Source organism: Sparus aurata, chromosome 14, assembly GCF_900880675.1.
Source record: "Sparus aurata chromosome 14, fSpaAur1.1, whole genome shotgun sequence".
In the NCBI taxonomy this organism is placed as follows: Eukaryota; Metazoa; Chordata; class Actinopteri; order Spariformes; family Sparidae; genus Sparus; species Sparus aurata.
In genome coordinates, this window is record NC_044200.1 from 25432249 (window position 1) to 25459027 (window position 26779).

The window sequence follows — 26779 nt, forward strand, 5'->3', positions numbered from 1 at the left end:
AACGTTGAGAGCCGAGATCAACATGAAGAGCCTGAACAAAGACCCTCACAGACCCGGTAACTGTCCCTGGTTGCTCTGTTAATCCGGTACTGATCCATTCGTCCTCCAGTAAACAAACCATTAATTGCAGGATTTCTTTAAATATTGATTCAGCTTCTAGGCACAACAGGTAGGGAACAACAGAGTGTCGGCGTTTGACTGTAGGGAACAACAGAGTGTCGGTGTTTGACTGTAGGGAACAACAAAGTGTCTGTGTTTGACTGTAGGGAACAACAGAGTGTCGGCGTTTGACTGTAGGGAACAACAGAGTGTCGGCGTTTGACTGTAGGGAACAACAGAGTGTCGGTGTTTGACTGTAGGGAACAACAGAGTGTCTGTGTTTGACTGTAGGGAACAACAGAGTGTCGGTGTTTGACTGTAGGGAACAACAGAGTGTCGGTGTTTGACTGTAGGGAACAACAGAGTGTCGGTGTTACGCCGTAGGGAACAACAGAGTGTCAGTGTTTGACTGTAGGGAACAACAGAGTGTCGGTGTTTGACTGTAGGGAACAACAGAGTGTCTGTGTTTGACTGTAGGGAACAACAGAGTGTCGGTGTTTGACTGTAGGGAACAACAGAGTGTCGGCGTTTGACTGTAGGGAACAACAGAGTGTCGGCGTTTGACTGTAGGGAACAACAGAGTGTCGGTGTTTGACTGTAGGGAACAACAAAGTGTCGGTGTTTGACTGTAGGGAACAACAGTGTGTCGGTGTTACGCCGTAGGGAACAACAGAGTGTCGGTGTTACGCCGTAGGGAACAACAGAGTGTCAGTGTTTGACTGTAGGGAACAACAGAGTGTCGGTGTTTGACTGTAGGGAACAACAGAGTGTCGGTGTTTGACTGTAGGGAACAACAGAGTGTCGGTGTTACGCCGTAGGAACAACAGAGTGTCAGTGTTTGACTGTAGGGAACAACAGAGTGTCGGTGTTTGACTGTAGGGAACAACAGAGTGTCGGTGTTACGCCGTAGGGAACAACAGAGTGTCAGTGTTACGCCGTAGGGAACAACGGAGTGTCGGTGTTAGGCCGTAGGGAACAACAGAGTGTCGGTGTTTGACAGTAGGGAACAACAGAGTGTCGGTGTTTGACTGTAGGGAACAACAGAGTGTCGGTGTTTGACTGTAGGGAACAACAAAGTGTCTGTGTTTGACTGTAGGGAACAACAGAGTGTCTGTGTTTGACTGTAGGGAACAACAGAGTGTCTGTGTTTGACTGTAGGGAACAACAAAGTGTCGGTGTTTGACTGTAGGGAACAACAGAGTGTCTGTGTTTGACTGTAGGGAACAACAAAGTGTCTGTGTTTGACTGTAGGGAACAACAGAGTGTCGGTGTTTGACTGTAGGGAACAACGAAGTGTCGGTGTTTGACTGTAGGGAACAACAGAGTGTCGGTGTTTGACTGTAGGGAACAACAAAGTGTCGGTGTTTGACTGTAGGGAACAACAGAGTGTCGGTGTTTGACTGTAGGGAACAACAGAGTGTCTGTGTTTGACTGTAGGGAACAACAGAGTGTCTGTGTTTGACTGTAGGGAACAACAAAGTGTCGGTGTTTGACTGTAGGGAACAACAGAGTGTCTGTGTTTGACTGTAGGGAACAACAAAGTGTCGGTGTTTGACTGTAGGGAACAACAGAGTGTCGGTGTTTGACTGTAGGGAACAACAGAGTGTCTGTGTTTGACTGTAGGGAACAACAGAGTGTCTGTGTTTGACTGTAGGGAACAACAAAGTGTCGGTGTTTGACTGTAGGGAACAACAGAGTGTCTGTGTTTGACTGTAGGGAACAACAAAGTGTCGGTGTTTGACTGTAGGGAACAACAGAGTGTCGGTGTTTGACTGTAGGGAACAACAAAGTGTCGGTGTTTGACTGTAGGGAACAACAGAGTGTCTGTGTTTGACTGTAGGGAACAACAGAGTGTCTGTGTTTGACTGTAGGGAACAACAGAGTGTCGGTGTTTGACTGTAGGGAACAACAGAGTGTTGGTGTTTGACTGTAGGGAACAACAGAGTGTCTGTGTTTGACTGTAGGGAACAACAGAGTGTCTGTGTTTGACTGTAGGGAACAACAGAGTGTCGGTGTTTGACTGTAGGGAACAACAGAGTGTTGGTGTTACGCCGTAGGGAACAACAGAGTGTCGGTGTTTGACTGTAGGGAACAACAGAGTGTTGGTGTGTTCACTAAGATGTGGTTTAACTTTGACATCCACTGAAACAATAGTTTATATTTGTAAAGTAGCCACAGTTATTTGATAAATGCAGTGACTCTTGATTATCAGCCATTAACAGGTGTGTGTGTTCAGGTGATGTGGGTCAGCTGAAGGAGGAGTTCGTCTCTCTGACAGATGAACGTCACACTCTGACCAGCAACAACAAAGACCTGAGCAGCAAAGTGGAGCAACTGCAGCAGCAACGAGACACGTGAGTGGTCCAACCAGCTGTCAATCACTCTGCAGCAACACTGACGTCATCACATATCTGTGTGTTACAATGTAAACATTTGAAATGGCAGGTCTGCATCAAGCGTCTCCACATTCTCCTGAATGGACTTGATCTGACTGCTGTGTCCTGCTGGTTCACAGGTGTGATGATGTGTACCTGGCAGTCAGAGTGGAGGGTGACACTAAGCGTGAGCAGGACGACCAGGTAAAGGCCGACTCTTACATCACCCTGTCTCAGTCCGGTCCTGAACCCACAGAGGAACCGGACTCCTCATCAGTCCAGGAGAAGGTCCCGGAGATCAACATCCTGAAGGTCCAGCTGAGACAAGCTGAGGATACGGCTCACAAAGTCCAGAGTGAGGTAACTGCAGCAGTTATCACCCAGCTGCCTTCAGTTCAGACACGACTTTAGTGTAAACTGCATCAATATCTCGTAGATATTGTGTCAATATCTTTTCTGATCGCTGTTTGTTGTTCACGGCACCAGGTACAGAACCCTGCTGGTCTCACTGATTAACCAGGTCAGCTCTTTCTTTCTGTCAGTGTGCTGGTTTGAAGGGTGAACTGGTGGATCTGCAGCAGCTGTACGACAGCAGCCAGCAGGAGCGGGTGGCGCTCGAGCAGGAGCTGCAGCGCTGCAAGGCCGAGCTACAGAAACTGATGGGCAGGAAGTCACAGGTGAGAGGCCAAAGGTCAACAGCTCAGGTGCTTCGGTAGACGAGGGCTGTTTACTTAACGTCACTTACATGTGATTCTGTTTTGAATGAGCTAAAATATTCTTGCGGTTGGCGTATCAGTGCTCTTGGTATCATGTGACCTACAGTTTAGGGTTAAAACTTCAGGAGTCAGTAAATGAAAATCAGGTAGTTGTGGAATTTCTTTTAAAAAACCATGAAGGTAAGTGTGATGCAGAACACCTGAGAAGAATCTACCTACACACTCAAACCTGTTTGACGATATTCTTCCAATCCATGATCGTCACCATGAAGTCTGTCCTACTGTGCTGTGTGCATGTGGGTGGAAAACAGCTTGGCTCAAACTCTCTGTGGACGCCTCATCTGTCATTTTACTTTCTGGTTTGCAGTCGGTGCTCAATGTTGCTGGTTTCTGAGCGTTCTGTTGTGAGCTTCTTCTGAACATCTGTCGCTGCCGGGCAGTTTGTTTTGTCAAAGTAGTCATCTGTTTGTTTCTACTTCTGCTCTACTGACAGCTTCCTCCTCTTAGCTTCCTCCTCTCAGCTTCCTCCACACAGCTTCCTCGACACAGCTACTTCCTCACAGCTTCCTCCACACAGCTTCCTCCACACAGCTTCCTCCTCTCTCAGGCCTTCCTCCCACACCCTCCTTCCACACACCCTTCCTCACACAGCTCCTCCACACAGCTTCCTCCTCTCAGCTTTCCTCCACACACCTTCCTCCACACAGCTTCCTCCACACAGCTTCCTCCTCTCAGCTTCCTCCACACACCTTCCTCCACACAGCTTCCTCCACACAGCTTCCTCCTCTCAGCTTCCTCCAAACACCTTCCTCCACACACCTTCCTCCACACACCTTCCTCCTCTCAGCTTCCTCCGCACAGCTTCCTCCACGCAGCTTCCTCCTCTCAGCTTCCTCCGCACAGCTTCCTCCACGCAGCTTCCTCCACACAGCTTCCTCCTCTCAGCTTCCTCCACACAGCTTCCTCCACACAGCTTCCTCCTCTCAGCTTCCTCCACACAGCTTCCTCCTCACAGCTTCCTCCACACAGCTTCCTCCTCACAGCTTCCTCCACACAGCTTCCTCCACACAGCTTCCTCCACACAGCTTCCTCCACACAGCTTCCTCCACACAGCTTCCTCCTCACAGCTACTTCCTCACAGCTTCCTCCACACAGCTTCCTCCTCACAGCTTCCCCCACACAGCTTCCCCCTCACAGCTTCCTCCACACAGCTTCCTCCTCACAGCTTCCTCCACACAGCTTCCTCCACACAGCTTCCTCCACACAGCTTCCTCCTCACAACTTCCTCCACACAGCTTGCTCCTCACAGCTTCCTCCACACAGCTTCCTCCTCACAGCTTCCTCCACAGCTTCCTCCACACAGCTTCCTCCACACAGCTTCCTCCTCACAACTTCCTCCACACAGGTTGCTCCTCACAGCTTTCTCCTCACATCTTCCTCCTCACAGCTTCCTCCACACAGCTTCCTCCACACAGCTTCCTCCACACAGCTTCCTCCTCACAACTTCCTCCACACAGGTTGCTCCTCACAGCTTTCTCCTCACATCTTCCTCCACACAGCTTCCTCCTCACAACTTCCTCCACACAGCTTTCTCCTCACATCTTCCTCCACACAGCCTCCTCCTCACAACTTCCTCCACACAGCTTCCTCCTCACATCTTCCTCCACACAGCTTCCTCCTCACAACTTCCTCCACACAGCTTCCTCCTCACAACTTCCTCCACACAGGTTGCTCCTCACAGCTTTCTCCTCACATCTTCCTCCACACACCTTCCTCCACACAGCTTCCTCCACACAGCTTGCTCCTCACAGCTTCCTCCACACAGCTTCCTCCTCACAGCTTCCTCCACACAGCTTCCTCCACACAGCTTCCTCCTCACATCTTCCTCCACACAGCTTCCTCCACACAGCCGCCTGGAAGCGCCAAAGATTCAAATATCAAGTGATGAGGAAACAGCGACGCATACTGACAGTCAAGGTCCATTTGATTGGCTGATAATGTACTATGTGTCAATCATCTCAGGATAGTCCAGCCCAAACCTCCAGATCTAGATTCTGTTGGCCTGACATCACTACAGAGGTGTGGATTAACATTACAAAGATGACAGACTCAGTCAGCGTCAAAAAGGACTTTGACTTTAACACTAATGAATTGTGACTTCACCTAGACTTAAACCCCAACTCCACTTCCTGACCCGAGAGTTGGCTAGTGACTTTTAGAATTACTTGGTTTGGGACTTTCCTGTCTTGATTTTGTATTTTCTTGACTTGTGACTTTTAGATTAGACTTGTGACTTGAGTTTCAAAGCTTGGGACTAAATTTGATACTTGGCTGTCCTGAGTTTTTGGAATTAGGACCGGTTCTTGAGAATCAACATGGGAATGTCAGGACTTAACTTCCTATCTTGATTGGAACCTGACTTGGAACTTGAGATTGGACGTGGGATCTCCCTGCCTGAGACTTGACTTGGAACTTGATTTCAGATGTTTGACTTTAGTGATTGGTTGTGAAGACTTCTTCCCAGACTGGAGATTTACTTGGTTTGGGACTTGCCTCTTTATGACCTCACTTGACGGAGGACTTTCTTGACTTGAGACCTGTTATGGAACTTTAAACTAGACTTGTGACTTGAGCGTCTAATCTTGAGGCTGAACTTGAGACTTGGCTGTCATGTGTTTGAACCTGAACTTTGGAACTTCCGGAATCTGACCTGGGACTTGAGCTACAGAGCCTACCTTATTGTAACTGGAGCCTGTTTGGACCTGAACTTTGGAACTTCCGGGTCTTGAGACCAGTCTAAAGACTTGAATGTGAAACTCGACACATCTACCTACCATCACTGGAACTTGAGTTGGAAGTTGAGTTCGGACACGGGCCTACCTGCCTGAGACTTGACTTGGAACTTGATTTAACTGATTTGAACTTACCTGTGACTTGGTACTTGAGTGTCAACACTTGAGTCTAGACAAAGTGTTGACCTGCCTGTCCGAGACTTGAATATGAACTTGATTAGGAACTTGCCACTAACTTTGTAATTTGGGTGTCAAGACCTGAGACATATGGGACTTGCTTGTTGAGATCCAGGACTTGTCAACACTTGAGAATAGTTTGGGACTTGCTTACCTGAGACATTTGGACTTCACTTTCTTGACTTTGGACTGTTGTGACTTTGGAATTATAAACCCACCCTTTGTCTCACCTCTGCTTCTCTCCATTGTAACATTCACTACCTTCTCCATAGTTGTAGTTTGCCTCATGGCTGACCGTTACCCATACTGCATTGCTGCTGATGCTCCTAAGTTGATCAAAAAGGCAGCACTTCAAATTGTCGGCAGAGATCTTTAAATGACGAGATGTCGATGTTCCTGACTTCACTCTGCTGGTGATATCTGCTACCAGAGCTCTCCATCTCGTCTCTAACCATCTCATCTGTCGTTCTCTGGTTGCCTGACTTTCTGTTTCCTCCCTCGTCATGTTTTCATCAGGTCGCTGTCACCTGTTCTTCACATGAACTTTACACAATGAACTTTATCAAATTCTGTGCAAATTTGATGGTTGTTGATGCTCGACCTGCCGTCGGTCCTGTCCTCTTTTCTGTCCATTATTTGATCTGTTCTGTCTGGTTTCGTTGGCTTCACGCTCGCTTCTCTTCCCGACACATTCTGACTTTATTATTCTGATTATTTTATGGTTTTTATTTTCTCTCACCACACTCCTCTCTCCATGCCTCCCTACACTCCTGCCTTTTGTCTTTTCCCCAGAACTGCACTCGTCCGTCAGAGCCCCCTGTTCTCTCCATCCCCTTCATAGGAATGATTGTAATAGTGGCCTTGATTTGGTGCTGGTGGGAGGAGCTGGCGTCCTAGAGGGGACCAGGTATGGCCACGCCCTTCTTTCTCTACCAGACGCTTCTTTTAGCATTGAGAGTGGCTGAATCATGTGGGACAACCGAGTCCCAGCGCAGGCTAAATACCACGATTTAGTCAAGAAGAAGTAGTCGGTCTGACATGTGGTCAACAAAGTCTGTGTGTCTTTGTTGTGACAGTCCTAACCTGCAGTCGTGTCCTCACTGACCTCCGACTGTCTCCTCTGTGGAGGCGCTGCACACTGATGCACCTCCTCAACCTGAAGGAGACGTCACGGCGAGAAGTTCTGGTGTGCTCGCAAAGAAACAACTCTGTTGAAATGTTGATCCAAGAGTGTGTGAAGGCTCGAGTGTTGATACGTAGCTGCTCAGAGGAAGAGGAGCTCCTCCTGTGTGTGTGTGTGTCTGAGTGTGTGTGTGAGAGTGTGTGTGTGTGTGTGTGTGTGTGTGTGTGAGAGTGTGTGTGTGTGTGTGTGAGTCTGCGTGTGTGTGTGTGTGTGTGTGTGTGTGTGTGAGTCTGCATGTGTGTGTGGTCGGAAGCTGTCAGTCATTACTGAAGCTGAGGGAGTGAAGGGATCGACTTACAGGAAAAGATCCAACATCCACACACACACACACACACACACACACACACACACACACACACAGACACACACACACACACACACACACACACACACCACACACAGACACACACACACACACACACACATCCACACACAGACACACACACTGCGTGGTGTGTGTGTGTGTGTGTGTGTGTGTGTAGGCTAATTGCTGCCAGAACAAACATCAGACAGATGAGGAATTTGTTATTATAGATAAAATATGATGAAGTCAATGTTTCATCATAATTTTGACTTTATCAGATTTCTCTTTTGGATTTTGTGAAGTCGTCCGTTCTGTTTTTTAAAGTCACATTTGTGACAACTATCAGTAATGTTGACGTTCAGAGTGACATTTACCAGATTAAACCTCAAATCGTCCCAATATGACTTAATATTGATATCGTGCTGTTTTCTAATGAGCACATAATAATTATCTGGTCGTTTCTTTCAGACGTTTACAGGAAACTGCTGAACTTCTGCTCGTCATGACATCATAATCTCCTCCATTCAAACTCTGGGCAGAAGCGTGACAGAAACTAGTTTATTATAAATGTATCAAAGACACGTTAAATATCAGAATGTTATTGATCATGCCGGGATGCCTGTGATCCATCAGTGTGGTACTCTGTGAGATGCTGCCCTCTGACCTCTCCGTCTGTCTCTCAGCAGAGTGGTGCTGAAGGCTGGAACCTGGCGGTGGCAGCGGTTGCCGTGGCAGCCATTGTAGTTCTGGTGGTCCCCAGCTTCACCAGGGCCTGAGGACTACACGGGAAGTGACCTCGCCGGGAAGTCTGGGATTGTGGGATCGCCGTCAACCATCCAGCGCCGCCCTCATACATGTCGCCGTCCTGCCGTCTGCTCGTTGCATCGCTGTGTTTGGTGGCCGGACGCTGAACAGCGAGTCCTTGAGGCAGAAGCAATAAGATCGTCGTCCATAAAGACTCTCAGCTCTTCCTGCAGGTGGTCAGTGGGGGATTTATTGATCGGCTAGCAGGTTTTCAATCATCTGCCGTCCTGAGCCGAGAGTCCAACCAGAACTTACTGTTTTACATATTTCAGAACTTTTCATGGTTTTCATAAATGGCCAGACGTCGATCATTAACAGTGTTTCCTGCTCGGCTGCAGCGATGGTGGAGGGAGTACTCTGATTACTTACTTAAAGTGTAAAAATACTCAGTTACAAGCATTCAAAAATATTACTTTAGTAGAAACACAGACGAGTCAAACATCGTCGTCAAACATAACGTACAGAACAGAACAGAACCGGATCACTGAGCTGAAAACTTCTGTTTCAACAAATAATCCTGAAGTACTGAACGTTGGTGCTGCAGATTATAATCTGATATTAATCAATAATTAAACATGTTGTTTATCACTTTAATATCCATAACACAAACTCACACATTACTGATTTATCGATTTTTCACTGGTAAAGACAAAACAGAGCCGTCAGCGGTTCTGATCCGCCATACGAGTCTAAACTAAAACATGGAGGCTGGTACAGCAGTGTGTTCTGTGGGTCCAGAGGTTCTGACATGAAGACATCTCCTCAGAACCTTTGGACTTCTGAACAGCAGTGAAAACTCTGCAGCCGCCACATTCAAACTGTCTTCATCTGTGATGGTCCAATATTTACTCTCCGTCCAGCTCTGGTCCGGTTCTGTTTGTCCTGAGCTGTTGATTCACAGCTGGATCAGCAGAACTCACTGACTGACTGAAGTGGCTCTGATCCGTTCTTCAGGCTCATGACGGCTGTTTGATCACCAGCTCAGCTCAGTGACTCCTCTCTGATCGATCCATCATTTATAAGTAAATGTGTAGTGACGTTTCATTGATCAGTCCAACCGTTGACGTTGTGTCGGTTCTGAAGTTTCTGCCTTATTTCTCCTCACTGGGCCGACAGAACATTTTGCACTGACGACTGAAATATCGTAGCAGAAAACATTTGATGGTTTTAAATCATCGACTTTACTTCCGTCGTGTTTAAACTGAATATTATCACATATATAAATAAGACCATTTTTGTGAGGAACTGAACGGATCGTCTTTGTTTGAGCGGCTCGTTCACAGACCAACAGAACACGTCTGGATTCGTGTGGTCCAGAAGTACAATCGCACTTTTTTGTAAACTTGGAGTTGTTTGTTGGATGAGCGATGACAGATTATTAGTCCTGACTGATCTCACTGTGCCGGTTAGAATCTTAGTATGACGAGGTGATTTATGTACCGCTGGTTCTGATTCTGGAGACGGACGTCGTTGTGATTTGAGGAGCTCGTCTCTCTCTGATGTCTCAGATCTGGTTTTATTTTGGCGGGTCAGATCAACACGTTCATATTTGGTATGTTTCAGTTTTTTATGGATCCTGATTCATGTTTACATTTAATCTTTGACCAAATAATGTTCAACATGTAACAGCTGTTAATGATCCTGTCTGTGATGGAACCAGGTGTTTGGGTCCAGATCTGCTGTCGTTTGTGATGATTCATTCCAGTTAGAATAGAAGCAGCAGCAATACGACACGGGTCAGAGTTCAGAACAGAACCTTCTGTTCAGTGTTCTGAAGAGAAAAACACTGACTGTGATGAAGTGAAGGGCATTAAGGTGACGAAGCCTTCAACTAGCTGTAAGAACATTAAATCAACTCATTATTTATTCAGTACCTGATGATTAAGTGATCCACTGATTGGACTGTGACAGGTCCTGTGTTGTTCTACGTCATCAGTAGCATGTGTAGCTAACAGCTGCTAGCTTTGCATGACCGTTCAAACTGTAGTAACTTTAATCAGTTCTGTAAATAACATCACACCATGAACACACCATGAACACCATGTCAGCCTCTGATTGGTGCAGCAGACGATCAGCGCCGCTTCATCCTCTGACATCACTTCATTTTGGTTCAGACAGATTTTTCTGACCATCTCATGATTTTGACTCATTGAATCTGACATTTTTAACTTTGAGTATTTTCATTGGTCTTTCCTGATGTTTAATGTATCTTTTTGTTGTATGTGGGCTTCCGTAGCTCTGACCCTGCGGCGTGTCGTGGTCCCGTCCTGGTCTTTGTGTCTCTGTACTCTTGATGTCAGTAACGTGTCTCTGAAACAGAGTCATCCTGTGAGATGTTGTAAACTGTGAGAACGACCTGGGAGCTGAGTTTTGGTCTCTGTCAATGTTCTGTTCTGTTTGTTTCTGATTAAAACATGGCGTCCTCCTGGGTTGCACATTGAATCACTCTGTACAAACTGTTCTGACTGACGGATGGTTCTGTGCAGACGACAGCTGCAGCGTCAGACCAGCTGGTTTTCAGACTGAAAGAACGACTAACGAGTCCTCAGATGTTTTCTAATGTAGCAGCAGAGACGGCGGACGGGTCGGACTGATGACCGGGTCACTGATATCTACCAGGACCGGGTCACTGAAGCTTCCTGATGTTTTCATCCTGATGATGATTCTTTAAAAACATTGTATTATTTCAGTCACAGAGTGTCAGTGAGGGTTTGATTATATATTTTTTATTCAATCTGAGCACAAGATTCTTTTCTTATTTTTGATTCTGATGCAACAATGCTGCAAATAAAATAGTTCGTCTTAAGTCACTGGATTCTGACAGCAGAAACTTCCTGTTTGGTTTCGTATGAATATCAGTTCAGATTTAACACATATTCAACAATCCTGTGTGTTTACCATAAAGACTAAAACGACTTGTTTTCTCCTCCTGACGTCCAAAATGAAGCAGGAAACAAAGGAAGAGGCAGACTGATGTCTCTGAGTCCTCCTGGTATCAGAACCAGCCTCAGTCCGTCCTGACAGTCGTTAGCCGGCTGTAGCTGCTCAGTGCTGCATGTTAGCTTTAGCCGAGTAGCCTCTCTGCATGAATCGTTGCTTCAGACGCTGTCTCAGCTGTTAGCTCGCAGTGTTAGCATGAGCGCTGTAATCCAACTCTTCCACTTGTTCATTTATGTATATTTTTCTAGTAAAAAGTGAAAAAGTCTTTAAATCTTGTCTCAGTTTCATTTCTGAGTCCACAACACACAGCTGACTGTTAGCTTAGCATTAGCTTAGCACACAGACTGGACACAGGGTGCTAATACATCAGTTCGTTTAAGTAACAGTGATGGAATGTAACTAAGTACATTTACTCAAGTAACTGGAGTGTTCTGTTACTTTAAACTTCCTCTCCACATTATTTGATAACTTTAGTTACTAGTTACTTTACAGATTACATGACTTTCACCTTTAACAGAGGAATATTCTGACAAGATATCTTTACTGGAGGTCAGGTGTGAGGAGTCAGGTGTGAGGGGTCAGGTGTGAGGGGTCAGGTGTGAGGGGTCAGGTGTGAGGAGTCAGGTGTGAGAGGTCAGGTGTGAGGAGTCAGGTGTGAGGAGTCAGGTGTGAGAGGTCAGGTGTGAGAGGTCAGGTGTGAGGGGTCAGATGTGAGGAGTCAGGTATGAGAGGTCAGGTGTGAGGAGTCAGGTGTGAGGAGTCAGGTATGAGAGGTCAGGTATGAGAGGTCAGGTGTGAGGAGTCAGGTGTGAGGAGTCAGGTGTGAGGAGTCAGGTGTGAGAGGTCAGGTGTGAGGAGTCAGGTGTGAGGAGTCAGGTGTGAGGAGTCAGGTGTGAGAGGTCAGGTGTGAGGGGTCAGGTGTGAGAGGTCAGGTGTGAGGGGTCAGGTGTGAGGAGTCAGGTGTGAGAGGTCAGGTGTGAGAGGTCAGGTGTGAGGAGTCAGGTGTGAGGAGTCAGGTGTGAGAGGTCAGGTGTGAGGGGTCAGGTGTGAGGAGTCAGGTATGAGAGGTCAGGTGTGAGGAGTCAGGTGTGAGAGGTCAGGTGTGAGAGGTCAGGTGTGAGGGGTCAGGTGTGAGGAGTCAGGTATGAGAGGTCAGGTGTGAGGAGTCAGGTGTGAGGAGTCAGGTGTGAGGGGTCAGGTGTGAGAGGTCAGGTGTGAGGGGTCAGGTGTGAGGGGTCAGGTGTGAGGGGTCAGGTGTGAGAGGTCAGGTGTGAGGAGTCAGGTGTGAGGAGTCAGGTGTGAGAGGTCAGGTGTGAGAGGTCAGGTGTGAGAGGTCAGGTGTGAGGGGTCAGGTGTGAGGAGTCAGGTGTGAGGAGTCAGGTGTGAGGGGTCAGGTGTGAGAGGTCAGGTGTGAGAGGTCAGGTGTGAGGAGTCAGGTGTGAGGAGTCAGGTGTGAGGAGTCAGGTGTGAGAGGTCAGGTGTGAGAGGTCAGGTGTGAGGAGTCAGGTGTGAGAGGTCAGGTGTGAGGAGTCAGGTGTGAGGAGTCAGGTGTGAGGAGGTCAGGTGTGAGGAGTCAGGTGTGAGAGGTCAGGTGTGAGGAGTCAGGTGTGAGGAGTCAGGTGTGAGAGGTCAGGTGTGAGAGGTCAGGTGTGAGGAGTCAGGTGTGAGAGTCAGGTGTGAGAGGTCAGGTGTGAGGAGTCAGGTGTGAGGAGTCAGGTGTGAGAGGTCAGGTGTGAGAGGTCAGGTGTGAGGAGTCAGGTGTGAGGAGTCAGGTATGAGAGGTCAGGTGTGAGGAGTCAGGTGTGAGGAGTCAGGTGTGAGAGGTCAGGTGTGAGAGGTCAGGTGTGAGGAGTCAGGTGTGAGGAGTCAGGTGTGAGAGGTCAGGTGTGAGAGGTCAGGTGTGAGGAGTCAGGTGTGAGAGGTCAGGTGTGAGAGGTCAGGTGTGAGGAGTCAGGTGTGAGGAGTCAGGTGTGAGAGGTCAGGTGTGAGGAGTCAGGTGTGAGGAGTCAGGTGTGAGAGGTCAGGTGTGAGGAGTCAGGTGTGAGGAGTCAGGTGTGAGGAGTCAGGTGTGAGAGGTCAGGTGTGAGGAGTCAGGTGTGAGGAGTCAGGTGTGAGGAGTCAGGTGTGAGGAGTCAGGTGTGAACAGGTGATCATATCTGTGATTGTGTGACAACTTGTTGAAGCAGCTGAACATTCTGTAAATGAATGACCAATAAAAAGTATTGATAAGTGTTGATTCATGGTTTGATTGACACTGATCACATCTGTGTGTCTGGATGAGGAGGTGGAGGAGCAGCAGCAGGAGGAGCAGGAGGAGGTGGAGGAGCAGCAGGAGGAACAGGAGGAGGTGGAGGAGCAGGAGGAGGTGGAGGAGCAGCAGGTGGAGCAGGAGGTGGAGGAGCAGCAGCAGCAGCAGGAGGTGGAGGAGGTGAAGGAGCAGCAGGAGGAGCAGGAGGTGGAGGAGCAGCAGCAGCAGCAGGAGGTGGAGGAGGTGGAGGAGGAGCAGTAGCAGCAGGAGGTGGAGGAGGTGAAGGAGCAGCAGGAGGAGCAGGAGGAGGAGGAGGTGTGCTGACAGTGAGTCTGGCGTTTGGACTCGTTACAGTTCACGTCTTTATTTTTACCTCCGGTCAGAATCTTTTTGCGGCCTCACACGTGTCACTGGGTTAGCTCCATCTTATTCTAAGATTATGATCTTATTCTGTTATCGATCAACTTCACAGAAGTAATTGATTGTTCATGAAGAAAGTAACTGATCCATATGTTACATGAACTCAGTCAGCTGATGAAAAACACATTCATTTAAAATGTAATCTGTAAAGTAACTAGTAACTAAAGTAATCACATTAATGTAGTGGAGTAATAAAGTAATCATGGAGCATCAAAGGTGTACTGAGTAAATGTACTTAGTTACTCTGTACTCTGGCACAGACGTTACTCCAGGTGTCTCCTCCCCTCAGCTCACCTGTGGAAGCCTGTAATTCACCTGAGTGTGAACTTCAGGTGTCTGAGGGGAATCCTGCTCTTCTGGTGAAATGATTGGCTGCCCACACATGACGTCAGTGTTTTACAAACAGCCGGTGTCTCCTCTAAAAATACCGGAGTGTCACCGAGCCCCGGGCCCCGGAGGGGGGTCGGGAGGCTCCTGCGTGACCCCGCCCCCTGCTCCGCCGCCGCCCAATGAGCTGCGGCCTCGGTATCAGTCCGGGTCAGAGGATGCGGTCCGGCTTGTATATGGTCATGCAGGAACATTCCTGAGAGTCCAGCCGAGTGACGCCGAGCTTTAAACTGTGATCCGCTGCTGCTCCGCCGCAGTCCGACTCTCTGCAGGCCGCCACGCCGCCGTCTGCGCGTCTGAACCCGGACACAGGAGCGAGTCTGTCCGGAGGGAGCGAGCACACTTCTTCTTCTTCTCCTCCTCCTCTTCTTCTTCTCTACTTTTCTCTCTTCTTCTGTGACTTTTCCTTCAGGGTTGGAGCCCATGAGCCGTCCCGGACCGGACTGACGGACTCACTCTGGATGTTCTCTCTCTTCACGCAGACTTTGGTGAAGTGGTTCCCTCCCCGCAGGCTCGGCTCTGCCCCCGCCGCTCCTCTCCCTCCGCTTCTTCTTCTCTTCTCTTTTTTCCGCTGCCCTTTCTTCTCTTCCCACTCTTCGCTATAAAAGCGGCACCATGATGAGCAACAGCAGCTACTTGGAGCCGCAGCAGCTGCCGCCGCAGTTCTACCAGAGCTCCGCCGACATCGGCGAGGAGGAGGAGGAGATGCCGGCCACCGAGAAGGACCTGGCTGAGGACGCTCCGTGGAAGAAGATCCAGCAGAACACCTTCACCAGGTGGTGCAACGAGCACCTCAAGTGCGTCAACAAGCGGATCAACGACCTGCAGAAGGACCTGAGCGACGGGCTGAAGCTGATCGGGCTGCTGGAGGTGCTGAGCCAGAAGAAGATGTACCGGAAGTACCACTCCAGACCCAACTTCAGGCAGATGAAGCTGGAGAACGTCTCTGTGGCGCTGGAGTTCCTGGAGAGGGAGCACATCAGGCTGGTCTCCATCGGTGAGTGCGCGCGGCTTTACGCACGTTTTACGCACGTTTTACGCACAATACCAAACTGAGCGCGTGTTGGAGGGCGTGCACGAGCTGAGAGGTTAGACTGTGGTGATGATGATGATGATGATGATGATGACGGTGATGAAGATGTGTTTACTGCTGTTGAATCTTCACACTTCATTGAACTGACATGAAAATATGTCACATGACGTAATGAAACACGACACAAACATGAAACAGACAGAAGTCAGAATGTAAATATGAAATATGGATCAGAATGAATGGATGTGATATTATGTGTAGCAGAGTTCAGTCTGCTGTCTGAGACACACAGCTGAACTCTGATGAGCTCAGAACAAACAGACTGAGAGCGACCCAAAGAACCTCCGAGTGGAACAGCTGTGATGAGACCCAAACATCTGGAGAGGAACCAGCAGCTGTCAGACAGACAGGTCGTTGTTGTCGCTGGTCTCAGGTGTGTGTGGAGCTGCAGGTGTGAAGGTCTCAGTTGTGTGTGGAGCTGCAGGTGTGAAGGTCTCAGGTGTGTGTGGAGCTGCAGGTGTGAAGGTTTCAGGTGTGTGTGGAGCTGCAGGTGTGAAGGTCTCAGGTGTGTGTGGAGCTGCAGGTGTGTGTGGAGCTGCAGGTCTGAAGGTCTCAGGTGTGTGTGGAGCTGCAGGTGTGAAGGTCTCAGGTGTGTGTGGAGCTGCAGGTGTGAAGGTCTCAGGTGTGTGTGGAGCTGCAGGTGTGTGTGGAGCTGCAGGTGTGAAGGTCTCAGGTGTGTGTGGAGCTGCAGGTGTGAAGGTCTCAGGTGTGTGTGGAGCTGCAGCTGATTGGTTCTGGGTTGTGGAGTCGTTCACTCTTCTTCTGGTTCTCTTGATGGTTTTTGTGATTTATTCTTTGTAACTTTAATAGAAAAACATAAATGACTTTTAAATGATCGTTTGTACTTTTAAAGCCCTTAAACATGAAAGAGTCTCATTAAAAACAACATTAAGATCATATTTTACCCTCAGACGTGCTGAACTGATCCTGAACTGATCCTGAACTGATCCTGGAACAGTTTGAGTCTGCCTGGCTGATTTAATCTCCAGTGAGCTGATGAACCTGACAGACTTCTCACTGATCGTCTGTTCAGATGTTCAGTGTTTCTCCTGTGGGTCACGGTGACTCTGTTGTTTCTGTTGTGGAGCGTCAGAACCGTTTCTACGGGCTGAAACCAGCTGATCTCCAGTCAGTCGGGTCCTAAATCCTCCACAGAGTCTCTGACCTGAACCGGTCTCGGTGGAGTCGAGCTGCAGCAGAATACAAACAGTTACTTGAGTAAAAGTACGTTGGTGATGGTCGGGCTCCGTGTTCCGGCTCGACAGCTGACTGATGTGAGAGGAGACAAGAAGAACTAAGTTCTGACCCATGAAACTGTTTCTGGATGAAAACAGTCACACAGTGAGTCAGGATGATGTTTGAAACTCATTTCAGTCAGATTAACAACAAACTGGGTGAAAACTTAATTAAGAAGAACTTAAAAAGAATAATGTTGAAGTTCTGTTGAGGTGTTTGGATCAGCACTCAGCTCTCAGCACCGCTGTCCTTTAACAGACACGGTTGGTTCAAAGTCTCTGAGGGACGCAAGGTCGGATCAGAACTGGACCGGTTCAGGATGAGACCCCAAATCTACTTTCTCACCAGCAGGAGCTTTAAAAGTCAGGAGGGCCCGTCCACCGGGCCGGACCGGGCCGAGGAGCAAGAAGTGTTATAGGAAGCAGGAAGTGTTTTAGGAAACAAGAAGTGTTTTAGGAAGCAGGAAGTGTTTTAGGAAACAGGAAGTGTTGCCAGCAGCTAGAAGATGGAACTCTGATCTGGTCCACACCAGGACCACACCAGGACAGCACCAGGTCCACACCAGGTCCACACCAGGACCACACCAGGTCCACACCAGGACCACAACAGGACCACACCAGGACCACACCAGGTCCACACCAGGACCACACCAGGACCACACCAGGTCCACACCAGGTCCACACCAGGTCCACACCAGGACCACACCAGGTCCACACCAGGTCCACACCAGGACCACACCAGGTCCACACCAGGACCACACCAGGTCCACACCAGGTCCACACCAGGTCCACACCAGGTCCACACCAGGTCCACACCAGGTCCACACCAGGACCACACCAGGTCCACACCAGGTCCACAGTGGGTCCTGAGGGGACGTGGTGTTGAGGGTCTCCAGGGCCGAGCGATGAGGTGTTGTCAGGGAACAGATGATAATGTGTGTGGAGGGAAAACTGATTATTGATGACGGTTAATTGATAATTGATGACTGATGTACTTTAACATAATTTACAAATCCAGATTATTGAGTGCTGATTGGCTGTTACTGGTGACATCACACAGCGTGGTGACCACTAGCAGAGAGAGGACGCTGCGTCCAGACACAGACAGTGAAAACAGCTGACGGTGACGTCTGTGGACGTATTGATCGATCAGTAACTGTCTGAACATCACTTACTGAATAATCACACCTGAGATGTTTCAGGGGATTTTCATTCAGAGTTTGAGAGTTTCGTCTCATGTGACTCTGAAAACATGGTGAGGTGCAGCGATGATGACGAGGCACTGACCTTCTTCTTCTGTGGTTTAATGTGCACAGTGATGAAGATGATCTGCAGGATATTGATCGTCCTCAGGAATCAGAATCAGAACGAGACACTGCAGCTCTGTGCTGAGCTGGGACCACGAGGCCTGGAGGGGGGACAGGGTCTCGTGGGGGGTGAGGGGGTGTGTGAGGGTGTGTGTGTGTTTGTGTGAGGGTGTGTGTGTGTGTGTTTGTGTGAGGGTGTGTGTGTGTGTGTGGTGATTGATGGCAGGACAGCTGAGTTCTGCTCTCGCTCCACCAACAGCTGCTGAAAATAGATTGGTGCTGGGAGAGGAAGCGAGCGCCTCCCGTCTCCACACTCTGATCTGAACACTCTGCTGCGACTGCACACTGATCACCTCTAATGATCTGCGTCTGTAATCTGGAATAGTCTCTGATGTTGAGTTATCTCTCCCTTTATTATCTAGTAATCCCTGATCTCTAATGTGAAATAATCTCTGTTTAATAATCTGTCTTTAATGATGTTGAGTCCACTCGTTACTTAATGTGTAATAATCTCTGATCATCTCAACTTTAAATGTCCAATAATCTCAGTTTGATAATCTCTATCTTCACTGTTAAACTCTCTAATCTGTTATAATCCTCATGTTGGTCGGACCTCTCGCACTAATCTGTGTTTAATCGATCACATTATTCAAACACTTCAGTGGTGATGTCATCCTGCACCAGTGGTGCCGTCCAATCACAGAGCTTCAAATAACCAGCGAGTTTAAACTGAGAAAACAGATGTTGACTCTGGATAAACTGACTCTGGATCAGCTGTGATCGTCTCTGAACGTGTCTGTGATCACTGATCATCACTGTCTCTGGTGATAATCAATATCAGTGAACGATAAGTGATACCTGATCAATGTTCATCTTAGTGTGTGTGTGTGTGTGTGTGTGTGTGTGTGTGTAACACTCTGTTTCATTGTTACACTGCTGTCAGACTCTCTCTCTAATGGTTTCCATGTGTCGTAGCAGTCAGCACACAGGAATGTCCCCACACACACACACACACACACACACACACACACACACACAGCTCTGTGTTTGTGTGTGTGTGTGTGTGTGTGTGTATGTGTGTGTATGTGTGTGTGTATTAACCCTTTCAGTGTGTTTCTCTCAGAGTTTCTTGGGGACATTCAGATTAATTCAGTATTGATCGTCGACTTCAGTTTGCCTTCATCAGAACAATCAGTAAAATCAATACGTTTGGAGCGGTAACATTTGTTAACCAATAGAATCAGTCTGTCCGTCTCCATGGTGACAGGATGCAATCAGTGTTTCTCTAGTAAAGAGTGGTTCTGTGGCGCCGCCCGCCTCCCGTCATCACCGTCCACAACGATCCGAGAGATGATTGGACGAACCTGTCTGTGGTCCGGTGACAGGCTGTAACTGATCTGATCAATATTTCCTCTGATAATCGTTGGTCCTGAGAACAGTGAGGAGAGACCGAACAGAACCAGGAAAGACTGGAGAACATCAGGATCTTTTTACCTTCAGTCTGTCTGGGTTCTGCTTTAATGACGTGCGGCTGTTTGAACTGAGACTCTTAAAGTGTAAGATCAGCAGGAGGGATCAGGATCAGACCCGTCAGGACCATGAGCTCATGTCTCCTGCAGCAGAACCATGTGCATCTGATCATTACCCAGGAGGACAGGATGTCTCCTGTTTGTCTCACCAGCTTTCTCAGGAAGCAACGAAGCCTCACCTGACATTCAGCCGCAAACTCAGCTGAAAACAGAAACACACACAGAGTCTGAGAGTGGGAGGTCAGAGGTCAGAGGTCAGAGGTCAGAGGTCAGGTTCAGGAGATGAAGTCAGGTTAAACATGGCGACTGTCGTCTGGAGGACATAAACACATTGACTCTGTGGTTCCAGGTGACACGTTAATAATCTGTCCATAATTTATTATTGTGTTGTTTATCTGTGTTCATCAAAACTACTCAGCATATTGATCAGTGATGACAGTGATCGGTTGTCGGCAGCTCCCTCCTGGCAGTATTGTTGACTCTCTGTTGTCAGGCTCAGCTGTTGTCAGGCTCAGCTGTTGTCAGGCTCAGCGTGATGGTGTCGCTGCTGTCAGCTGTCTGAAGCGTCTGGCTCCTTCAGACCCGACACCTCAGCGGGACACTTCCTTAAAGTTTGGCACTCACCACACAACTGATCGTTTAAACAGTTAATTACTTCATTGATCAATCAATCAATCAATAGTCTCAATAGTTCCAGATGAGAAACTGACATTAACAAACATACATGTTTTAATCTGTGTGTATGTTTTTCTTGAATAATGACGGTGATATTGATTCATTATCTAAATTGTTGCTGATGGCTGACTGGCTGCGTGTCAGACGTGTCGTCTCCACCAGCCACAATCACTGTGACATCACTGTGACATCACTGTGACATCACTTTGACATGATCGGCGTTTCTTCCAGAGACACAGGAGACGTTATCAGACAAGCTGAGGAGAAATGAATGTGTAAAATATACCAGTGGGTTCATACTTTAACACCGCACTCTAAAATCATCTGTTTTCCAAATGGAGTTCTGAATTAAGACCCAGTGATCTGCTGACCGACACACTGCTGCTCCGTCAGCCCGGCTCAGTCCGAACAACAGAGCTCCAGTCTGTTACTGTCATGTGGTCTGACCCAGCCCGGGATGAATGCTGCCTGTGTGTGTGTGTGTCTGGCTGTGTGTGTGTGTGTCTGTGTGTGTGTGTGTGTGTGTGTGTGTCAGCTGTTGTCACAGTTGGTCTGAAGCCTTTCAGTCGACAGCTGGAGGTCTCAGATCCTCGACAGGCCGACACACCAGAGCTGGAAAGTAACTGATTACACTCACATGAGTACTGAACTGCAAAGTAATCCTGAAGTATCTTTGCTTCATGGGAGAGTTCCATTTTCTGGCACTTTGTTTTTACATAAATATAATTGTTGTAGTTTGCAGATTCAGATGACTGATACAGAATATATTGATGATAATAATAAGTGTGTTGTGAGGAGCAGCCTCCTCTGTGGAATCTGTAATGATGATGTCATCAGATCAATCCACATGATCACTGTGAGGCTGGTTACAGTCGAATGGACACATTCAGCACGTCCAGTCGAAGAACTGAACAGAAACTCTACTTGAAAATAATCAACAAGACCAGTTCACTGTGTGTGTGTGTGTGTGTGTGTGTGTGTGTGTGTGTGTGTGAGTCTCTCGAGGATCTCGACCCTCCAGCTGTTGGCTGCAAACACACACTTTTTATAGGTCACAGGTGTGTGTGTGTGTGTCTTTAAATAGTCTTTGTGAAGCTAACCACTCTGAGGATAAACAACAACACACACATTTATACAGCTGCTGTCCACCTGCTGTGTGTGTGTGTGTGTGTGTGTGTGTGTGTGTGTGACACAGTTCAGTTCTTGGTCTCAGTGTTTAGGAGCTTTCGTCTCATTGTAGTTGTGTGTTTGTATTTCCTCACAGTATTTGAGTGGGGTCTGTTTGTAAGGCCCGGTTCTACACAGCTGATCCAAACACATGTTTTCTCCCAACACGTGTGTGAGCGGTGTGACACTGGAACACATCAGAGTGTGTCGAACATGACAAATGTTCAAAGAGTTTCATTTATTTCAACATTTGGTGTGATAATCAGTCCCTGTCACAGCTTTGCAGTGTCACTGATCAGGCTGATGTTTGGGGGAATGACTGTGATCATTAAAAACACAAAAGTTAAAAACAATCAAACCATCTGATCAGTTTCTAGAGTCAGCTTAAAGGAGCAGTCAACGTAACATTCACAATATTAATGAGGTAATAATACAGTTACTGTCAGAGGAACATCAGGTCCAGAACACTGTGTGAAGCTGGAGAGGTGGCGGGGTCCGCCACATATAAACACAGTGAAAGTCCTTTCAGGTCAGTTTGTTTGTCCGTCCTGAAGATTTGTCTCTGCTCATTAAACTACAGACTGCTCCTTTGACATGAACCCTGATCAGTCCAGTCAGGTTGGGTTCTGTCAGTCATGTGATCCGTCTTCATATGTGTAGAACTTTGTGAACCTGGTGGATCCAGTGAGGAGTTCAGCCCGTTCTCTCCTCACTGCGACTGTCTGACCTCCTGATAACCTCAGAACTCCTCCCACACTGAAGATAACGTCTCTGTGCCGCTCGGTACTCGGTACTGATGAAGACCAGAACACAGGTTCTGTCTCCAACTGTTCGCACTTCATTCACATCAGAGACAAAGAGGCTCAGCAGGACTGGAGCTGCAGCCACGAGCCATTCATCAGTTCTGACAGTCGACCCGGGGCTGTGGGTCTGTGGGTCTGTTGGTTGCTCTGATGGTTGGCTGGTACCTATGAGACTATCTATGAGACTCTGGGCGTTGGTGGAGGTATACACTCTACGTAGTGCCATTGGTTAAGTTTTGGACTGTTTGGAGAACAGAGGCTTTGAGAAGACGAGCTTTACACAGACAGAACGATTAACGGTGAAATGATCTGTCAGTCTAATGAATGATGAAAGTAAACCGAGCTGTCAGAGGCTCAGCTGACTGGTTCTGATCATTCAGAACCGCTCAGTCTGTGACAGCTGAGTGGTTCTGATCATTCAGAACCTTTAACCACATTAACACATTGTTTCCTGTCTGTGGTCGTGTTTCGTCCTCCGGCTGAGTTCAGGCTGTTAATCTGATTCTTAATTCTTTCCCTCCGTCGTCATCACTTGTTTTTCCTCTTTCCACTCTCCCACAGGCTCCTCCCCCTCCCCTCCCCTCCCCTCCCCTCCCCTCCCCTCTCTCCCTCTCTCTGTCTCTATGAAGTCTTTCTGTCTAAATGTCATATTACACAGTTTCTCCGTCGCCCCCCGGCCTGTTGGCTCAGTGTTTCTATCAGGACTCATTGTTCCCCTGCAGCAGCAGCAGCAGCAGTTAGCAGCAGTTAGCAGCAGCAGCAGTTAGCTGCAGTTAGCAGCAGTTAGCAGCAGTTAGCAGCAGCTGACCTGTAGCTGACCTGTAGCTGCTCTGTTTGCTAACCGTCACAGACATGTTGTTGTGCAGCTCAGAAGCTGTTTGGCTTGACACCAGAGTCCATTCCTGCTGTAAAGAGAGTACGGTGTCCCTGCAGGGACAAAAAGTCACATGACATCAGCAGTTAAACTCTGAGAGAGTCAGCTGAGCGTTACTCTTCATGTGAGAGTAACACAGAGGAGACTGTGCAGGACAGCAGAAACCTGAGGGAGGCTCACTTCATATAGTTTATACACTTTATACACTTTATACAGTTCATACAGTTTATACAGTTTATACACTTTATACAGTTCATACAGTTCATATAGTTTATACACTTTATACAGTTTATACAGTTCATACAGTTCATATAGTTTATACACTTTATACAGTTCATACAGTTCATATAGTTTATACACTTTATACAGTTTATACACTTTATACAGTTCATACAGTTCATATAGTTTATACACTTTATACAGTTCATACAGTTCATACACTTCATATAGTTTATACACTTTATACACTTCATACAGTTCATACAGTTCATATACTTTATACACTTTATACAGTTTATACACTTTATACAGTTCATACAGTTCATATAGTTTATACAGTTTATACACTTTATACAGTTTATACAGTTCATATAGTTTATACAGTTTATACACTTTATACAGTTTATACACTTTATACAGTTCATACAGTTCATATAGTTTATACAGTTTATACACTTTATACAGTTTATACAGTTCATATAGTTTATACAGTTTATACACTTTATACAGTTTATACACTTTATACAGTTCATACAGTTCATATAGTTTATACACTTTATACAGTTTATACAGTTCATACAGTTCATATAGTTTATACACTTTATACAGTTCATACAGTTCATATAGTTTATACACTTTATACAGTTTATACACTTTATACAGTTCATACAGTTCATATAGTTTATACACTTTATACAGTTCATACAGTTCATACACTTCATATAGTTTATACACTTTATACACTTCATACAGTTCATACAGTTCATATACTTTATACACTTTATACAGTTTATACACTTTATACAGTTCATACAGTTCATATAGTTTATACAGTTTATACACTTTATACAGTTTATACAGTTCATATAGTTTATACAGTTTATACACTTTATACAGTTTATACACTTTATACAGTTTATACAGTTTATACAGTTTATACAGTTCATATAGTTTATACACTCTATACAGTTTATACAGTTTATACAGTTCATACAGTATATAGAGTTCATACAGTTTATACAGTTCATACAGTATATAGAGTTCATACAGTTTATACAGTTCATATAGTTTATACAGTTCATATAGTTTATACAGTTTATACAGTTCATACAGTATATAGAGTTCATACAGTTTATACAGTTCATACAGTATATAGAGTTCATACAGTTTACACAGTTCATATAGTTCATACAGTTTATACAGTTCATATAGTTTATACACTTTATACAGTTTATACACTTTATACAGTTCATACAGTTCATATAGTTTATACAGTTTATACACTTTATACAGTTTATACAGTTCATATAGTTTATACAGTTTATACAGTTTATACAGTTCATATAGTTTATACACTCTATACAGTTTATACAGTTTATACAGTTCATACAGTATATAGAGTTCATACAGTTTATACAGTTCATACAGTATATAGAGTTCATACAGTTTATACAGTTCATACAGTATATAGAGTTCATACAGTTTATACAGTTCATATAGTTTATACAGTTCATATAGTTTATACAGTTCATACAGTTTATACAGTTCATACAGTATATAGAGTTCATACAGTTTATACAGTTCATATAGTTTATACAGTTCATATAGTTCATACAGTTCATACAGTTTATACAGTTCATATAGTTTATACACTTTATACAGTTCATATAGTTCATACAGTTTATACACTTTATACAGTTTATACAGTTCATATAGTTTATACAGTTTATACACTTTATACAGTTTATACAGTTTATACACTTTATACAGTTTATACAGTTCATATAGTTTATACACTCTATACAGTTTATACAGTTTATACAGTTCATACAGTATATAGAGTTCATACAGTTTATACAGTTCATACAGTATATAGAGTTCATACAGTTTATACAGTTCATATAGTTTATACAGTTCATATAGTTTATACAGTTTATACAGTTCATACAGTATATAGAGTTCATACAGTTTATACAGTTCATACAGTATATAGAGTTCATACAGTTTATACAGTTCATACAGTATATAGAGTTCATACAGTTTATACAGTTCATATAGTTTATACAGTTCATATAGTTTATACAGTTCATACAGTTTATACAGTTCATACAGTATATAGAGTTCATACAGTTTATACAGTTCATATAGTTTATACAGTTCATATAGTTCATACAGTTCATACAGTTTATACAGTTCATATAGTTTATACACTTTATACAGTTCATATAGTTTATACAGTTTATACACTTTATACAGTTTATACAGTTCATATAGTTTATACACTCTATACAGTTTATACACTTTATACAGTTCATATAGTTCATACAGTTTATACACTTTATACAGTTTATACAGTTCATATAGTTTATACACTCTATACAGTTTATACAGTTCATATAGTTTATACAGTTCATACAGTTTATACAGTTCATATAGTTTATACAGTTCATACAGTTTATACAGTTCATACAGTATATACAGTTCATACAGTATATAGAGTTCATACAGTTTATACAGTTCATACAGTTCATACAGTTTATACAGTTCATACAGTATATAGAGTTCATACAGTTTATACAGTTCATACAGTTTATACAGTTCATACAGTATATAGAGTTCATACAGTTTATAGAGTTCATACAGTTTATACAGTTCATACAGTATATAGAGTTCATACAGTTTATACAGTTCATATAGTTTATACACTTTATACAGTTCATACAGTTTATATCTTGGGTATTCTGTTGTTGTTGGTGTAATTCTGGTTCGTGAATGTGTTTGTGAATAAGATGATATGTAAGATGGTTGTGGGTTATTTCACGTCATTTGTTCTGTGATTAAATGGTGTTTTAACAAGGATGATACAAATTTTGGCACCGTGAGTGAAATGGTGTTTGCTGGGAGAAACTCCCCGTCCGTTACACTCTTTGCAACATTGAATATACATGAGGTCGCAAACGTTAGCTAAAATTTGTCAAACTGCGCAAGGTGGTGAAACCGCTGCACTGTCAGATACGTGGTGATTGTCCCGGTTGGAGACAGAATAAATGCAACTTTGAAGATCCTATTTCTGCGAGTTGCCGACTATCACTGTCCACTTTGTCATAACAGTTTACTTGGAAACACGCCATATTCAATCTCTTACCACCAGCAAAATGTGAATACGCGAAGTGCTCCGAAAACGAAAGTGAAAGTTAAAAGTTGCGATCTGTCTGTGTATCGTTGGCATGGAGACAAGTCCCGGTATACATGTGCTGACCCAACCAAAACACATAGTGAAGGAATAATAGTTCGGGGGCCACAAACAGGAGGCCGACGGGCCGATGAGGCCCTGGGGCCGCCTATTTAGGACCGCTGGTTTATACAGTTCATACAGTTTATACAGTTCATATAGTTTATACACTTTATACACTTCATACAGTTTATACAGTT

General features: G+C 45.6%; 2 protein-coding genes across 5 annotated transcripts in view; both read left to right on the forward strand.

Moving 5' to 3' along the window:
• The first annotated feature begins 6 nt into the window (after positions 1-6).
• LOC115595807 (sarcolemmal membrane-associated protein-like) lies at positions 7-11661 on the forward strand. Of its 4 annotated transcripts, none has more exons than XM_030440645.1 (6): positions 7-56; positions 2336-2453; positions 2615-2834; positions 3017-3151; positions 6952-7066; positions 8330-11661. In XM_030440645.1, the coding sequence occupies exons 1-5, from the start codon at positions 23-25 to the stop codon at positions 7054-7056; spliced, it is 612 nt and encodes a 203-aa protein (XP_030296505.1). In that variant the 5' UTR covers positions 7-22; the 3' UTR covers positions 7057-7066; positions 8330-11661. The 4 variants fall into 4 exon arrangements, with proteins under 4 accessions (XP_030296505.1, XP_030296506.1, XP_030296507.1 ...); XM_030440646.1 differs by having other exon boundaries at positions 8333-11661; XM_030440647.1 differs by lacking the exon at positions 6952-7066.
• A 2857-nt stretch (positions 11662-14518) lies between these two features.
• Positions 14519-26779, forward strand: part of LOC115595752 (filamin-C-like) — a gene marked incomplete at its 3' end in the record, with an annotated part of 35881 nt that continues 23620 nt past the window's right edge. Inside the window, exon 1 of the mRNA XM_030440556.1 lies at positions 14519-15442. Within this exon, the coding sequence (XP_030296416.1) occupies positions 15061-15442 (382 nt within the window). The remainder of the gene's footprint in view (positions 15443-26779) is intronic.

Coding starts and splice junctions, on each gene's coding strand:
- LOC115595807 (XM_030440645.1), top strand. CDS start 23: ATGAAGAGCCTGAACAAAGACCCTCACAGACCCG. Junction 57..2,335: donor CAAAGACCCTCACAGACCCG/GTAACTGTCCCT, acceptor GTGTGTGTTCAG/GTGATGTGGGTCAGCTGAAG. Junction 2,454..2,614: donor CTGCAGCAGCAACGAGACAC/GTGAGTGGTCCA, acceptor GCTGGTTCACAG/GTGTGATGATGTGTACCTGG.